The sequence below is a fragment of the Haliotis cracherodii genome, unplaced genomic scaffold, assembly GCF_022045235.1.
Source record: "Haliotis cracherodii isolate W230 unplaced genomic scaffold, xgHalCrac1.p SCAF_9, whole genome shotgun sequence".
NCBI lineage: Eukaryota > Metazoa > Mollusca > Gastropoda > Lepetellida > Haliotidae > Haliotis > Haliotis cracherodii.
Window position 1 is genome coordinate 7735156 of NW_027266343.1, and position 19349 is coordinate 7754504.

The 19349-nt window shown below is 38.6% G+C and overlaps 1 protein-coding gene across 1 annotated transcript in view; it reads right to left on the bottom strand.

The window, feature by feature from the left end:
• The window catches only part of LOC139452234 (uncharacterized), a 131637-nt gene that overhangs the window by 18981 nt on the left and 93307 nt on the right, over positions 1-19349 (bottom strand). Inside the window, exons 16-18 of the mRNA XM_071233634.1 lie at positions 15001-15055; positions 8175-8338; positions 6619-6677 (exon numbers count right to left, since the gene is read on the bottom strand). Of these exons, the coding sequence (XP_071089735.1) occupies positions 6619-6677; positions 8175-8338; positions 15001-15055 (278 nt within the window). The remainder of the gene's footprint in view (positions 1-6618; positions 6678-8174; positions 8339-15000; positions 15056-19349) is intronic.

A 19349-nucleotide genomic window follows, 5' to 3' on the forward strand; every position in this document is an offset into this window, starting at 1 on the left:
TGCTCAAATTGCAGGGTCATGCATCTTGGAAGATGTCCACCACAAGAAACAAATCCCTCTTTGAAGTTCTCTTTGTCTCTAATCCTTGTCTACCATTTATCAAGTAAAGTGAAGTGAAAGAGAATGATTAAGTTTCGGAGGTCACGTGATCACATTGAGGAGGAAATGTCTTTATGTTTTTTTTGCATTCACTCTAATGATGGTGATTATTTACTATGGTCTAGTCTATACACATGACAAGAAGGCACATGACTGATTCAGTCACTTTTTCAGCTATCACTGAGTCACCTGAACAATTGTGCGTGCCTGTTTTGGGGTATGTTATTTGTAAAATGAAATTTTCATAATGTATAGCAGCAAAAATACATGATTTCTAAAACATTTATTGATTTTTAAAAATTAAAATATGACTACATCCTCCTACAATATATGCTGGGGTGATAAGAAACAAATTTGAGCTAACTACCATCCAGAATTATGAACAAGTGTCAAAAATATTCCATAAAACAGGTCATTTTACTCTCACACATATGTTATTCTTTACGACTGGTAATGTCGATCAACGTAATTTCTTTAAGTAATCAAGTGAAGGATACTTGCTTGGTTTATCAAATATTTGGTTTAAACTATCAATATTTAAGAATTGACAATCACTTTGTGCAAGTTCATTGGACTATGAACCTTCATAGAGAGAGCGCCAAACTGTATGAACGTTGAAGATTGTGATGATGTTTATACAGTGTTTGACTCTCACTCTATGAAGATTTCACATTAGATGAGAAAGATCTGTTAAAAACTACCCCAGTAAGTAAGTCACAAAGACTTTGCATCATAATACATTTACTTCAAGAAAAATATATCAAAATGTCTGACATGATAGATATGATAGGAGAGATGTTTTAAGTTGTAGATGCACCTGTGGCAGATACAAGTGTCAGACATTGTTCAATTGGAAGTTCACTGAAAGGTGATTGTAAATATATGTCAATACGATACTTTAGTAACTTCACAGATTGCTGTTGACTGTCACGGTTAGTGTAGACACGTATTGAGTCCATACGATAGTTGGGATGTAAATTTCTCCCGTTTTCTTCACTCAGATAGGTCATAGGGAGAACATCTGTGATAGTAGCCTGACAGTGTTTACATCATTTCAAGAAGAATGTGTACGTAGCCTGACAAGAAGAATGTGTATGTAGCCTGACAGTGTTTACATCATATCAAGAAGAATGTGTACTTAGCTTGACAAGAAGAATGTGTACGTAGCCTAACAGTGTTTACATCATTTCAAGAAGAATGTGTACGTAGCCTGACAAGAAGAATGTGTATGTAGCCTGACAGTGTTTACATCATATCAAGAAGAATGTGTACTTAGCTTGACAAGAAGAATGTGTACGTAGCCTGACAGTGTTTACATCATTTCAAGAAGAATGTGTACGTAGCCTGAGAAGAAGAATGTGTACGTAGCCTGACAAGAAGAATGTGTACCTAGTCTGACAAGAAGAATGTGTATGTAGCCTGACAGTGTTTACATCATTTCAAGAAGAATGTGTACGTAGCCTGACAGTGTTTACATCATTTCAAGAAGAATGTGTATGTAGCCTGACAGTGTTTACATCATTTCAAGAAGAATGTGTACGTAGCCTGACAAGAAGAATGTGTTCGTAACCTGACAGTGTTTACATCATTTCAAGAAGAATGTGTACATAGCCTGACAAGAAGAATGTGTACGTAGCCTGACAGCGTTTACATCATTTCAAGATGAATGTGTACTTAGCTTGACAGTGTTTACACCATTTCAAGAAGACAGAATTGTGAAAAAACATATGAATGTCAAATTGGTTTGTTCAGCCACTTATGAACATCAGTTTCACAATCATATGACCTTGCTCTCGTCCAAAAGAAAATGTGTTTATTGTGTAATTTTCACATTAAAAAACATGTGTCATCAGAAAAATGGCTCCATCAAATCTGAAATAACAAATCATCTGACTGTTACTTAAATCCAACATGATGAGAGAATTTCTATCTAATCTGTCTGACTGTCCATATACAAGAGTATAGTTACTGAGTTATCAAAACGATACCATGGAATTGGTACTCGGAATTTTGTATTTCTGTCAGGAACACGCCACGATAAACAGAATCAAAATCATACTTGTTGCTATGCAAACAGAAAAAATATAAATTAAAAAAATCCCTCAATAGCAAAAGGCACCATTTGACAACCTGGTCTCCGTTTGTGTAAAGTGCCATGAAAGAATAGATATCAATTTTAGAGAGATGTCCTGGACAAATACGCCACTATGAACATATATTATATAGTCAAAGTCAAACTTGTTGCCATCGAAATGGAAATGTCTATATTTTAAACACCCCTATGTAGCAAAAGGCACAATTTGACAAACTAGTCTTTGTGTGTGTAAAGTGTCATGAAAGAATAACAAAAATCAAATTTTGAAAATTCCTAAATAGCAAAAGGCACCACTTTATCCTTTGGTTAAAACGTACATGTACTGGCTTCAGATGAAATGTCTTTCACAGTTTTGAAGTTGTGAGTCGGAAACAACACCTACCCCTCCATTTTGAATAGTTTTAGACAGGTGCTCCAGAAAGAAAATCCACCCCCTTATGAGACTAAGTCCAATTTGTTTACATGGAAATCGATAAAAATAGAAATGCCCCAAACATGCAAATAGCAAAAGGCACCACTTCAAGATTTGTTTGATATATCTGCCATTTTTTGTTAAAAGATATTGAACGTCTTTTCAGTTGTGCTCTGGAAACGAAATCCACCCCCTCATAAGACTAGTCGAAATTGTTTCCAATGAAATAAAAAAAATAAAAATGCCAAAAATCTGCAAATAGCAGCAGGCACCACTGCAGGGAATGTTTGATATAACTGCCAATTTTCGTTGAAAAAAATTGAACGTTTTTTTTAGTTTATGGACTGATGGCAGGACAGACTATATCAAGATGAAGATGCACAGAGGGTATAAAAATCTAGTTGTTGGATCCAAAATCATCACAGCTCATAAAAGCCACAAGAAAAATTCCAAGGTAAGCAGCATTATCACCGAAAGGATAGAGAGGGGTCTTGGAATGGTACATGGGTCCATATTGCAAGAACACTCAGGTACACCCTAATGTCCATTGTCCACCATTTGTCCACATTGTATCTGATGGTGTCACACTCACCCTTGATGGGACTGGGATGCTGCATCCGCACACGCACAGTGTCAAGATAATTATGAGTTGCAGAAATCGCACCTACATACCCCACTGTTGAAATAGATGACAGTGGTCTTGAATTGTGTGACGTTGGTAACAAGGTGATTGGTCAAGGGTACTGTTCAGTGACGAGAGTAGGTTCAGCTTGTTCCATCCTGATGATCAGATGTGGGTGTATCAACAGAGAGCTGCATGAATGGTTCTAGGATACATCCAAACAGTTCACCTTTTTGGTACCATGTTGTGGGATGGAATTTCTGGAGAAAAAATAGACATGTTTTGTCATCATTCGTAGAAATTTGAACGCCCAGTCAGTTGTGCTCCCCTTTCCCACAAGGGAGATTGATCCAAGAGGACAATAACAGACCCTCACTGCTCGATTCATACAATTTCAACATCAATAACATACAGGTGTGGCTTCAGGTGTCATGCTTACTGTAACAAAATCCGATTGGTGATGCTTGGTTGTCTTTCAACTCTTGTCCTTCATTCAGTGCATGTCTCTTCCCGCGGGGGCAGACAGGTGGTTGCTGATTTGGTTTGGGACAGTGTTGCCATACACAGCCAGTTGCCTCTCTTGGTGACTATATAAGCGTTAGACTTTGGTTAAGACAAACACACACGATTTGGGGCAACAGGCAAATTTATCGGGCTGCCTGTAAGGTCAGTCAGTCTCACTACTTTTCTCACATCGTCAGTGTAGGGCAGAGATATTGTAAACTTTGTGTCATATTCCGAGCCCATGTGTTTGTTTGCCCAGGCTGTAAATGCTTGTGACTCGTTGTATGGCAATACATTTGATAACTATGTACATTGTGTTGATCACTGAGTTGAGGGTGCCAGTATACACCACCACGGGTGACAGAAATTACTCTTATTGGAGGAGTTGAACAAATATCCAATGACTCCATCAGGAGGTTTATTTCATCAATAAGGCATCATGTCCAGGTATTTCTGGATGCTTGAGAAGGGTACACAAGGTATTGATACAATTTCCAATCAGATTTTCATCATGTATTTGATTGCTTTTTGTAAATTCCTCCCAAGTTCCTTGACACTGTCTTCTGGTTTGTTGTTGGACATTTTTCTCGTTTTCTTTTTGTATGCAGTTCAAGACAGTGTATACTTCCCTAGATCAGTAGTTTAAATGCTGGTTGAATTGCCTACCGTTTTATGACAACACTTGGAACAAGAGTATCAGGAGATTACATATACCTCAGGTCTGGTGCAAATCGGAAATGGAGGTTGGCTACTGATACCCTACTTTTGATTCATTGCCATTGGATACCTTCAGTTCCATGATAAAATGAATTATGCTGTTCAGTATTTTTCAAATCCCAAATCATCAAGAGGTACCAGTTTCCCACTAGACTGATCTGTATACCAAGTTTCATCTAGAAATATTCAATGGTTTTGGAGATCTGCTCTGGAAACGAGCACTATTCTCATTTTCAGTGAAGTCCAAATTGTCGTCATGAAAACATAAATATATAAACAATAAAAATCCCAAATCATAAAAAGGCACCAGTTTTCCAAAAGACTGATCTGTATAGCAAGTGCCATCAAGAAATTAAACAAATGTTATCATGGTAATAACTCTAAGAATACTACCTCTATCACACCATTTTCAAATTCCTGTATTTTGGCTCTTTACTGTCAACTATACAATAATAAGTTGTAACCACGATAGCACCCAACAGCCCACAGCGCTCTCGTGTGTGAAGGCGGGAAATATTTTGTTTCTTTCCAAACATCAATCAACTAGAGACAAAAAAAAAATATGATTTGGGAAGTGGGAGGAAGTACTTCTGTAAAAGAGTTATTATTCTTTGAATTATTAACATTGATAACTATTGTTTGATAATTGTAAGGAATCATCTACCTTTATTAAATCATTGCCAGAATATACCAGAGGGAAGGCAGGTTCTTCCTCTATGACACTCCCTGTATAGTTGACAGCAATTCCTATAAACCTCCTGTGATTTCATCATATAAATCTTTTAATTACGGTACTTTGTCTGGGAGAGACCAAGGAGGGAATGTGTAAGTGAAGAGATCTGTCCAATCCATCAACAGGGCGTCAATCTGTAATGCCCTCAGGTCTGGCAACAGACTGACATAAATTAATTCAGGCATGTGGCAAACAAATCAAGGTGCCATTATTATGGTGAACAACCATGGTGTAATCGAGATCCTGAACAGGAGAACCCGAACTCATAACAACTTGTGTCTATTGCGAAGGAGATATTTTGGTGACGACTGATGTATCTGCCCTTGGAGATAGGCCTCTAATAGATCGATACTGAAAAGCCAAACTCCGTATGTGAAATTTTGAGGAAAGTTCAGGGAGAATTTTTTCATCTTCTTGAGATCGATAATTATCCTCATTTTAGTGGTATTTTCTTCTGTTCCAAGAATACCGGAGAATAAAAGAGTTTGCTGACGCCCCAATCTTGGAATACAAAAATGGCTTGTTTGTTCAGCATTGTGTTGATGGCAAGATCAGGTGCCCTTAGTTTTGCAGATGGAATCTGGATGGACACAAGAAGTGGACGGGTATGGAAGTGTTACTTGTAGCTGAAAGAAACATCTAGGATCCAGTGGTCGGACATAATCAGTTCAAGTTGGCAGCGTAAAACACAGGACCCAGGGTTGGTGTTACATAAGAAGGTGGTAGTCTCAGATCGTAATCCATAGATATAGCCAAATCGGTAGGGTTTGTGACCGAAAAACAGGAGCAGGGGAAGAGTTATCTATGTCCCCAGACCTTCCAACAAGGGGGATGGATATCTGCTGGGGCATCATCATGGAATGGTTGCAAAAGGAGATATGGTATGACAGACTCTGACTAAAAAGACAAAAGCACCAATATCCTTTGAATATCTGTTGACAGTGAACAGATCATTAAGGTGACTAGACAGGTAAGAGAAATCTCATGTTGCTCTCAACATAATTAACATCAGAAGAGCAGTTTGGAAAAATATTTTGTCAATCTACAAAAAATGTTTGTAGTTTGTAAATTATTATTGTAAATCATACTGGCAAAACAAATTTTCGAGGTGTAGACATGCATCCTAGCTTATGTACGCTGTAACCATGCTACACATGAGCACCTATAACCACATATGGTACAGAATTGTACCACTTTCATTAGCTAATTGGACAAACAGTATAACCAGTTTATTGAATCTAACTGATCTATATAACATTTGGTCATTTACTTTTACCTAAAGATCCATTGACAAAATTTTATAGCTAGATTTCCTTAATTTGTTCTTGGTAACAGATTTAAATGGATGGATAGACAAGATGAAAGTACACATGTAAGACACGTTCATACTACATTCAGTGAGATTGTAAAAAAGATTATGACATATAAAAACTAACATTTGTGGGAAGTCTCTCTGGTTGATATTTGGCCAATGCATCCTTGGCCAAAGCTGCATCTGGAACAAAGTATAAGAAAATAGTGAGAAGACATTGCATGTTATCTTACCTTACATTAAAATACAAGCTTCTAATTGGTTAAGGAACAATCAATTATTTTCCAAGTAGCCAATCGGACACATCTTAGGAAACTTGCTTATCTCGAACATGTATGATTGAGTTTCTGAAATTAAGTTACTCTGCTTAAACTGTGGACATACATTCCGGCCCTGTATGAGTGATTTGGGTTTAATGCCGCTTTGATCAGTATTGCAGTTATATCACGGCATGTGGGAGGAAAGCCTGAAATGATGCAGGTCTTGGACATTTGCCTCGAGCATGGTATGGTGGTGACAAAACTAAGACACATAACTGGTGTCTACTTGTTGGGGTCCCAGGTTAAAAAAGCTACAAAATGGGGGTTCCAGAGAAATGTTAAAAATAGACAGAGGACTCCAACACAAGTGATGTAAGGTTTCCCATGCTCAGAGGTCCGTGAGTCCTATGACACTCGCTACTTTAATAACAGTAAGTTGTAATTACTTCCAATTTAATAATAACACTTCTGCTTTGGGAAAACTCATGCCCAGTGCATTACAATTTGAAAGAGAAAGTCTTCTGCTTGTAGCTACATCAATAACATAGTTACAAGCACTTCTAGTTTAATGACCTTGACCTACAGTCTCAGCTATGAACAGCAGAGATACAATAAAGTTTCATCAAGATTCCAATTTCAAATATTTTATACACAAACTTTTTTGGATGTCTACTTCTCAGAGTGACCTTGACCTTTAACATCATCCAATCACGTGTCTATGTACATTGCTTGTGGCAAACAAAGTTTGTGTTACAATTTGCAAGTCATTTCAAGAGTGAATAACAAAGCAACATTTACATTTGACACAACCATGACATATGATAGTGGGTATGGAGTTAATTTTTGTAAGTCCTCTTAAATGATTGGACTTAATCCAAAATTTGGTCAAATTAGGACTTGTTTCCAAATTTGATCTCTAGTGACCTTGAGAAGTCAAACAATAGTTACCAAAGAGTTGGAGTCCAAATTCCAATCATAAATACTCAAGTGTAAAGTATCTTGAACACAAGCATTTCGCCTAGTTCACACTGAGTGACCATGACCATTAGCACATGGTTGAGATTTGTGGCTGTGGTGGTGGGAGTTAAATCTGAGCAAACACATCAAGCAGTGCCCCTTTACAGGGACTGCTTAAATAATAACTAAAAAATAATTTCTTGAACAAAGTAAGTTTCTTAGTGAATGTACTCGTATCAAATATGAGGTGTTTAAAAGGTTTGTCCAAAACAGAAACAGTCACATTACTGTTATTTCCTCAAGTCTTAATCCTGTTTCATTGAGCTGCTATGAGCTGTCATATAAGAGCTAACACCTAAGTACTGGTAACATAAGACTTCAATCTGTTGTCCTTATAGAAAGCATGGACATTGATAACATTAACTTAGTATGATTACGGCTAGACAAGAAGGCATATACATACCATTTGGAGAAGAAAAAACTATGACTTCATGGTTAGGATGATAGTAGAGGTTGGGCGTCAGGATTCCTTTATATTTTATATCATCCTCACTCAGTGTCATCAGTACATCACGAGAATTTGTCTGATACGGAATGAATAAATATGCACATGCTTCATTTTTTCGTCTGAAAGAGAATGATAAGATAATATCAGCAAAAGTAAATGGGAAAATTCTGAGTCTCCTACTCAGCTCATCTGCATACTGTCAAAATGTCATATGGGAATCCATCTGCAAGCAATGAAGAATAAAACAGTCTTCAAAACCACTGAATATATCAATATCATATTTCTACGTGCTCATGTATTTGATTCACTGCAAGAACATCAAATTTGAACCTCTTGAACAAATTGATGTTTCATCATTACTGGGTTCAAGCATGTGAAGTTTAAGCGGTGGTTTCCAAGGAGATGGTGTTTATAATGTGAGAAAAATGCATTTTAGGAGAAATTAGGAGCATGGTTAAAGTGCCAAGGTTTACAAAAAGGTCAAAATTTAAACTATTGGGCAAAGCAGAACTTAAGTGTTAGACCCCCACTAGTTAATACACATAAGCTTAATTTCAATACATTTTGAAAGAAATCAGTCAAGTAATGGCAATAAAGTTTGGGCTTTCAGTATTGTCGAACTGCTAAGGGAAAACAAAGGCAGAAATATGAACTATTTCAAGAAACAGAATGAAATGTGTTGAACCCCACTACAAACTATACATATACCAAATTTCATGACATTTTAATTTCTTTTGGTCATAAATGTATATTTCAAAGGGGCCAACCATCAGCATATGGTTTTTACAATGTCTAACTAACTTGCTTAGTAAGTCTTTGCGGAGATTGCTTTTAATCACTAATCACCCTTGCAGTTTCTGTGGTACATGTACATGTCATAAGAGCCTGTACATGAAACCCCTGAAGAACTGGGGTAGATTAGGTCTTCAGCAACCAATGATTGCCGAACAGGTGACTATGCTTGTCATAAGAGCTGACTAACGGGATCGGGTGGTCAGGCTCGATGTGGATCGATGCTCATGATACCAATGACAGGATTGTCTGGTCCACACTGGATTATTTACAGACCGCTTTCATACAGCTGGAATACTGCAGAGTGCAGCGTTAAACATCAAACAAACAACTTTGAAATGAATTCAAACAATGCAATATTTGTTTGCTAAAGTTATCCCTAAATATATAAGGACATACCATGAAATTGATATACATTTGAGTATGAAATATGTCCACACACTCCAGCAATATTTACAATATATTAATATGAATAGTGATGTAATCTCAAATGGAAGATAAGGTTTTGCATGGAATGTACTATGGATCTAAACAAGAACAATTTCTGGTGGCTAAACAACTTCTTTATCAAAATTGAGGTGACATTTCATTGTAGACCGCATAAAGAGTTGTGGCGATGATAAGGGTAGGGTAATATGCCTACAAGAGGAATAACAAAACCGAGAACGGTGAAATGAATCCGACGATCCTCTTCAAACTATTTGTCTGTTTGGTTACACCATCACAAACAAGATCATAGAACAAATCCTCACAACCAAGCAACTCAAGAAAGGTCAGACCAACCAACTGCAGACAAACCCTCCTACAGCCTTGCTGAAAGAGCTCTTCAGGAAACATTATGCTTTGCCCGCAAACCTGTATCAGCTCCACCAACTTCACATGGCAAGACACAATTTATCAGCAAATCTAAGATGCTTTGGTAACAAAGCTAATGGGCTGACAATATGACTCAATTACCTTTCCCCTAGCTGTGATCTCATGTATCCTTGATAACATTGTTTTATCATTCTATCAATCATCAATCCATCAAATAATATAACAAATATAATTTGTGTGACACTCACACTGAGTACTCAGATAAGTCCTTGCTTTACCCCCTTTATGCCAAGTGCCAGGCATTAAGGACCATTAACAACCCACTGGGCTGACACCCTATCCACTACACGGAGAAGGTCTTAATCTAATAAAACTTCAACATGGTAGCTACGAGGGGTCTTCATTAAAGATTTCCCCTAAACCACTTAGGGTTATCATATTTGGTTGAAATTTCACATGTGTAATGATACATGTATCTATGGGTTATGTCTGAATTTGCAGCACCAAACTATTAATCTTACCACTTTTACAGGTGTTATGATCGAGTAGGATGTGACAAAGGAGCCAGTAGAATACCGAGCAGTGATTAGGTTTTTATATTTGAAAAGTCGCACACCAAAAGAAACTTTCGACGAAATGAAAGCAACTTATAGGGAAGATGCCCCATCATATGACGACGTTGTTAAACACTGGCATCGCCAGTTCAAGTGTGATCGGACATCTGTGGAAACAGCTGCCATTCCTGGTCGCCCTCATTCAGCCATTGATGAAGACACTATCCATCAAGTGGAGACCGCCATTTTGGCAGACCGACGTATAACTGTTCGCCAGTTAGCACAAGATGTCAAGATCAGTGTAGGGTCTGTGGAAAAAATCATCCATGACAATTTGAACATGCATAAGGTGTCTGCACGATGGATTCCCAGGTTGCTCACATCTTTCCAAAAGCAGGAACGAGTCAATTGCTCAAAGGATCTTTTGGACATGTGCCCAAAAAAACAGGTAAACTTTTTTGACAGACTTTATCACACAGGATGAAATATGGGTCCATCACTATGATCCTGAGACTAAAGTTCAGTCGATGCAATTGAAGCATGTGGAGTCACCACCCCCAAAGAAGGCATGTGTCCAACCCTCTGCAGGCAAGGTCATGCTCACGGTGTTTTGGACCAGCACGGAGTAGTGATGATGGATTTCTTGGCAAAGGGTACCACAATTACAGGATCTTATTATGCTTCACTGCTGTGGAAATTGCGGGACGCTATCAAGCTTAAGAGGCGTGGCATGCTGACCAAGGGTGTCCGTCTCCTACAAGACAATGCTCCAGTACACAACTCTCATGTTGCCGAGACAGAAGCGCGGTCCTGTGGCTATGAAATCCTTCCACATCCTCCTTACTATCCTGACCTTGCACCATCTGACTTCCACCTCTTTCCAACCATGAAGTCATTTTTGAAGGGAAAACGTTTCACAGATGATGAAACACTGATTTCTGGAAGTCAAGTCATGGTTTGAGACGCAAAATGAGGGCTTTTACAAGCGAGGTCTCCATAGTTGCATAAAACAATGGGAGAAGTGTGTAACTCTTGGTGGTTCCTATGTGGAGAAAGACTAATACCTATGCCAGGTTTCATTCCATTAGGTCCATCGGAAGTGGGTCAGGGGAAATCTCTAATGAACACCCCTCCTATGTTTCATGGTTGAATAATATACTAAACAAATAAAAAGAAGCATTACCAGGCATTTGGGAGGTAAAAAACACGCATTTTGTGCACATTTGATCACTTAATGAGTGATGACTTATTGTAAACCAGACAACTGTAGACACAGTACACAGAAAACATATCACATGTCCACCATAAGCTTCAAAAATTGCCTAATACGTCCTGCCCAGCATCTTCCAGAGTTAAATGACTTTAAAAGTCCAGTTTCCACACTTGCCGAACTGGGCTAGAATTATGGAGTTATATTTTGGATGAACTAAGAAAGCATTTTCCAATCAAAACCCTAAAACAAAATTGACTTCAGGTTCATAAATATAATGACAACGCTCAAATGCACGATTTTCAGAGCATGTGTACTGTCAATTGGGCATCAACAGATATTTTCCAAATTTGTTTATGTTTTTAATTAAGGTGCTCAAGTGATTTGATTGACTGCGCGAGGTTAGACCTATTTCATTTCAATATAGATCTTGATTATCTATCAGATGGTCAAGACTGGGCGCAGACATTTTGTTTGAAGCAAATGCAAGTGATATGAGAGGTGGAATTTGATTGGTCAGTAGTGGCGACATAACTTGTAAAAGCCACAGCCTAATTCAGAGTTGGTGGAAACTGGGCTCATAAAGTCAGTGAACTCCCTTGTCTCAGGAAGATGCCTGTGCAGGTTCAGCACATGTTGCCATTGAAGCAAACAGTCCTCCATTCCTGGCTGGGACATGTTCTGAATGCTTGACACCACTGACGTCACAGTTGGCAATGTTGTTACGTCAAAACAAAACCTCTGAAAACTCAGTCTGCTTCAGGAATGTCACCTGAATTGCTGCTGTCATAGAGGACACCATTGTACACTTTTGCTGCAAATGAAGTAACCACTTGAAGCAGTCCTGGGCATCCAGTGTAACACATTGTTAGGTCAGCCTGTGATGGGTAGTTTATGTGACATACTATGCTTTTGGGACAAATGTCACGAAAGGGTGTCCTTGGACAAATTGAATACCCTGGCATAATAGCCAACTGTGATTCTCCCAACATAGTTCTGTTGTGCTTCAGTTACTGGTAGCACTTTTCATTACTTTGCAATGTGTCCACTAAAGTAACAATCATAATCTTACGCATTAAAAAAGACTGAACCTTCCCCCTAAGAACCACAACATAACTCACACAAGTATTAATAACAAATTTATACTGGAAATGTTTGATAGTACTTGCAAAAACAGAACCTCTTTTCTCAAAACTCCCAATATATTAACATAAACCATGTACTTATAATTCAAAAACATTACTTCCAGGTCTTGACTCTATTCAAGACATTTTATTCAAGAGACTTTTTCCCTTCTACAGAAGGCTGTAAACTGTGTTTCATAGCTTTAGAAGATTTCTAATAAATTCCACCTGTAATGAGGTTATGCTGGATAGCCAATATAAATGAATCTTGAAGGACTCCTGGAGGATTTCCCTGTTGTCATGTGAGGGACCAAGATCTGTTTCGGTGTCAGGTGAACACAACAGAATCAAAACTGTGGATGCATATGCAAACTAAATTAGAAACTCTAGCTTTCATTGGTGGTACACTGTTATGCAGTCTGAACAACTATCAAAGGTGAATACAACACCATGTGCAACACTAAGATCCCACCCAATAACATAATGCAATTGTTAACGTCAACCTGAGCTCAAAAACAGGGCTACAGAAATGTGGTCCCTGTTGACTTTGATCAGGAGACCATTTGTATGTTCAGTGCATTGTCAAAGTCTGTTAATTTTTTACTTATTGATAATAAGGCTGGGTGACTGGTAATGATAAGTAATGATAAGTTCTTTCATTTTGATGAATCTGAAATTCAAACATTACATCTGGAGAACATCTGTGGATGTAATCCAAGTACTCTGAGACCTACTTCAGCTCCTGCACAATACCTGAACTGTAGGTAGCACAGAACTGGCCTGACATACTGACTGGAGGAGGTTGGAGACCTGGATAACATGTGGAAATCTAGCTATAGAGCGTGAGGGTGCCAATACTGAGAAATTGTCAACATCTGTTCAAGATATCATCCAGAAACCAGCATTAGGCCAGTTTCAAATGACCTTTCTCTTCGTCTATACAACGTTCCGGGATGAAGAACATCACCAGTGCATGCAATAAAAACATGCTTGTCTTCAAGTTCAAGTATTATGTGAAGAATAATTTTACATTGTATCTCTTTTAGCGAATTCACAAAACAAACAGCTAAATTAACAAACTCGGCCAATACAAATTTGAAATTTTAGACAAAACATCATTAGGCATGATGATTTACCATTTAAATTGTATTTCCTATTCTCCTATGCAGAGATTAAGATTATCGTGTATATTTTCTAATAAACTAAGCCGGAAACAGCTATCAGCTCTACCCATGTTTTTTCCCAATCTACCGGTGATTTGGCAAAGTTTTACCAAATAATCGCATTTTGCGTTAACCTAAGAAATTGTGTTATCGTTGGCATCGGCCTACCATGTGCGCTTGTTTATAAACACCACATCGGCTTTCCAGTTGCGTCATCATATGACGTCATCAGTTAGTGCTTACATCAATCTACATGTCATTATGGTGATTTACCTCACTTCTCACATCACCGCCAGACTCGCTTGTCAGACAAAACTATTCTCCCGCCCGCCCTCCTTGTGCTGTCTTGTTCTCATTTTCTCATTGCTTGAACATGACTGTCTGGGATAATAGCGGAGAGGTAAGTGTATAATATGCTCTCGCTGCTACGCCTTTTCACCCTTGGCTAGCCATCCAAACATATTGGCCACTTTCTACCCAAGAATATATCTTCTTTTCTATTTTTATTGCATTAGTCCTGCAATGATATAACTTGAATAATAATAGAATTTTGATGCAATAATCCGAAGTATTGTATCTGAAACTATTATTTTATCAGGAATAATATATTCCAATGTTATATTAGATGCAGCTTTACTATGTATTTCAAATAATAATATCAACCATATAAACATAGCACTTTGGTACAGCTGATAAGTTGCTGTTAATCACAGTGAGTTATGCGATCTACGGATCACTTCACATATGATTTTGCCGAAATTAATGTTAACAATATTGAATGGAATTTTGAACAAAATTAATAAAATTGATAACAAACATAAGTCCAGATATACAATGAACATTTTTTATAACCAGACAGTGTAATTACATGACTAATTTGCATACTTCAGTATGGAATTGTTGACATGCATATGTGCTCACGGTTATGTCTTTCTGTTGTGGGGAAAAAACTCCTAAAAACTCTTGTACCTTGTGTATAGGGCGGCCCCCTTGAAATACCCCTTATTCTAGGTATGAAAACTTGCCTAATACACAGTGATATATGGTAATCATGCTGGATTACACAACCACAATTATAAAGATCATAGTTTTTGTATTTGTTTCTTTCAGTGTCATACTTACTCATTTACATCCAGGCTGTTCATATCATCAGAGTCAACATTCACGTATTCGTCCTCTGAAATAGAGATTAAAAGTTGTGAAAAGATTGTTTACAAATGTCATTTACATTTACAAATGACATTTACATTTTCAGTGAAGAAGCATCACAGTATACAAAATAAATCTAGAGACACTGTGATGGCCTCACAAGAGGAACAAGAAGACAATGAAGAAAGAAATCAAACGCTGTTAACCTGTGAATATGTAACCCCCCTGACTATAGGTAAGAAAAACTTGCCTGCTACAAGGTGACATATGGTAGAAGATCTACAAGCACTACCGCCATTTTCAATCAATGTCAAGGTTATTGCCATGGAAACTAAAACAATAATATTTTCAATTTTGCATCGCGTTGCATGAGATTACTAATTCAACCATTAAGTTAAAGCACCATCCTGTAAGTAAGATAGTGAATGAAGGTATGTTTAGGTTCCGTTTCTATCATGTATATATTTTATTATTACATAAAATATCAGATAAATGATAATTTAATGTTGTAACGTCACACGTTAAGTGTGCTGCCAAAAGCATTCATTGTTACATCTAATTGTAAGAAGTATCAGCGTTCTAATATTGCATTTAACTATTCTATTCAAATTTACTGTGTTAAACTACTGTATTTAGGCAATATATTGCGATATCATTGTAATATATGCTAAATATTTGTATTTTCTAAGACTTTTTGTCATGCCACAGCCAAGGAAAGTCCTTTTTGCTCCTTCGACTGAACATCAATTCATATTGATGCTATCTATATCTTTGACAGTGAATAAACCATTCTAAAACCATCTTCACCGCCTCAGTCCACTTCATAACACTGTTGGCCAGGACTCGCAACCTAAATAATCTATCAATAGTGTCATGTTAAAAACGGTGACTTTATCATCAAGAAAAGTATACACTATACAAATGCAATCTGGTGCAAATGATTCTGGGAGATGGGAGAAACTTAATTTTGCAGCATATTAAATGCCAATTATGATGCAAAGTTTCACTGTTTTGCTAGCAAAAAAGGAAACCAATGAAATCCAAGATATAAGTGAATGAGTGAGTCTGGTTTTATGCTGCTTTTAGCAATATTTTAGCAATATCACGGCGGGGGACACCAGAAATGGGCTTTACACATTGTACCCATGTCAGGATTCGAACCCGGATCTTCGGCGTGACGATCGAACGCTGTAACCACAAGGCTACCCGACCGCCCCCCAAGATATAAGGAGCAGAATGTGATGTCATCATCAGAAGAAGCATGCATACCAAATGTTTACAACCAGATCAAATATGCAGGCAAACAATACTATACACTCTCATGATCAATTGTTACAACATGTTGAGACATCTTTAAACCTCTGTTTACTCTATCGGGCATTAACTTCCGGTAAAATGAAAATGTCATCTCAACCCAATCCTTCATTGCCATTGGCTGATATTAATACACTCAAATTCTCTTGTCTCGGTTATGTTTATGGTAGTTTAGCACCAATATCCAAATTAGAACACAAGTTCTTCCAATGGTGCTGGTGCAATATCATACCAGTACTCGTCATTTCTACATACGAACAGTACGGTACTTACTGGTTTGAAAAAATATGTCTGGTACTTTAATAATGACCAGTACTCATATGGTTGAAAACGATTATCTGAACCTGTGCACCATCCTAAAATTTGGCATTTTTATCAAACTGGTGGCCTGGGATAGTGTTTTATAGAGTGAGTGAGTGAGTGAGTATGGTTTTACGCCGCTTTTAGCAATATTCCAGCAATATCACGGCGGGGGACACCAGAAATGGGCTTCACACATTGCACCCATGTCGGGAATCGAACCCGGGTCTTCGGCGCGACGAGCGAACGCTTTAACCACTAGGCTACCCTACCGCCCCGTTTTATAGAGAGTTTCCTGTGTAGGAGAATGAAATTACAGCTGAAAGGAACTTGTTACATCCTTGACTGAAACATGCTTCTGAACTTGCAGAGTGAACAATACTAAAAATTTCACTTTAAAATGTATATTTATATACTTATCCTATCTCACACTATGCATTTCTTACTTCTATTGATCCTTGTGTGGAAACATGCTGAAACAAAGTTTCCAGCTTCTAAAATTAATTTCACTCAAACACTCCTTGCATCACCATAGTCATCACCCAAACAAATATGTTTTGACTACAATCCCCTGCACGGTGACCCAAGGGGATTGATCATCTGACACCCTATGCCACATCATTCTCTTTCTTATAGCCTACAGGGTGGTTTAACTGTGATACGGGGATAGTCGGGCGGGCATATTACATGTGAGATAGAGTATTTATATAATTAAACAAAAAATTATCACACAATAGCATCTGAAAGACATGGACTCCTGAGTGGATATAACTCCATGTAAGCATACTTTATGGTGATCATCCCTTGGGCAGTAGCTGAGTAGGACTCAGCGGCGGAGGGTAGTAATTGTGCCTAAATTATCAGTGATCAAGTCCAGGACACTCTGGAATTTGTCCTGTTTCAAAGGGTGAGCCCCTCTGATGTGCACATCTTCTTATAATTTTGCATGGGCCATGGACATCGCTACCACCGCAGAAGCTGATAAAATGGTAGACATTAACGGCAGAGTACGTCGGATGGTAATGTCAAGATGAGCCTGTTTTCGGTCTGCTAGAAGTATTTAAAGAGTGCTTGGTGTTACAAGTTGCAATGTCCCAGTCTAACTCTGGAGAGGTGATGAAATCACACATCCCATGAGTTCCAGTCTCTGTAATGTTAAAGCGGTGAGGAGACAACATATCTTTTTAATGACGAAATGCTGAAAAGGCCAAATCCAACTTCTCATAGAGGTCAGTCATAAAGGACTTAGATGGCAGCTTAATTGAGGAAGCAGTGTTACTGGATACCACAAAGTCCCTGGGTAGATCATCACTGAAGGTACTATTGCAGGGTCGACTGTAGCAGCGCTGTCAGTGTGTGTCCAGGTGTTGTGGCATTGTGTTGAGGCGAACTGGAGCTTGTGTAGTAGTAGGCGCCACCTGAGTCGAGGTCGATGAAGAGAATCAAAGTCTGGAGTCAAAGTCTGGAGTCAATGTAGTAGACTGATCTCTATGAGCCCATGAAGTCGGTAAGGGTGCGATTGATGGTGTTTCAACAGAGGAGCAGGTGACAGAAAAGGAAGGCGATCTACTGGGCGATCAATGATCTGAATGCATGTTCACTGGAGACTTAGAACGTGTACGAGAGGCAGGTCGACATCAATCCTAGTGTTGATAAGGATCCTGATGTCAATCTTGAGGTAGCGCATAACGATAGTAATCTGGCATCAATGAATAGTCAGGGTAAGGCTGGTATCAATGATTCCCATAGCGAAAAGGTGATGTGAAAGGGTTGTAGCACATGTGTTGATATTGCTGTGAGGGAGAGGACTATCAATCATAATCTTTATCTCTTTAATATCTATAGCCCTTAGAGGAGTGTCGATGGGAACATCGTTGACATTCGGAGTATAAGTCTGAGTCGGATGATCGCGATAAATCTAGAAGACGATGAAGGTCAGTAGAACTGAAGCGACTGTGCTCACTGGCATAGGATTGATCCATAGAGTGATGGCGTTCAGTAGAGTCGGAACAGTCATTATCGGTGAGACATCGATACCATTGTGACTTCTTCCAAGGAAGTTGATCTGCAGATAGCTGATCCTCAGAATGTCAACCCCGCAATGGTAGATCGGTAGAATGTCGATTCCTTGGCATGTCTGTCGCCGGAATGTCAGCCCCTTGATTGTCAATCCTGCGAACATTGACTATCTGATTATTCGTGGAATGTTGATCCTTGGACTGGAGCATCTTTCCCTGTTGGTCTGCTGGATGGCAAGGCTGATTCCTACTTCATCTGCAGGTAGAGAATACTCTCTAATCTTCTTGTCTCCTATAGGTGACATAGGGATCGAGTGGGAAGAGTCAAGATCAGCCGAGGTCGATAGAATCGGCAGACCCTGGAGGGGGGAGTTAGAACATGATAAGATGACATCCTCAGGTTGAACTCTGTCCGAGACTAAATCATTCTCAACTGAAAGGGGTGTGATGGTAGGTGTCGGCAGTGGGTTGATGATAGACTTTACGTTGGAATGGACGGTAGCTACCGTGCTAATATGCTAGGGCTTCTTGTCAGCAGATGGCCCATGTTCAGCATCCAGCATTTGGAGGTTACATTCTTGGCATTTATGCAGGTAATTCGGAAAAGTGAGCACAACAGGAACATTGGTTACAAGGCTTGCAAACACCACAACAATCACAGCAAAGTTCATGTGGGTCACAGCGAGAAGA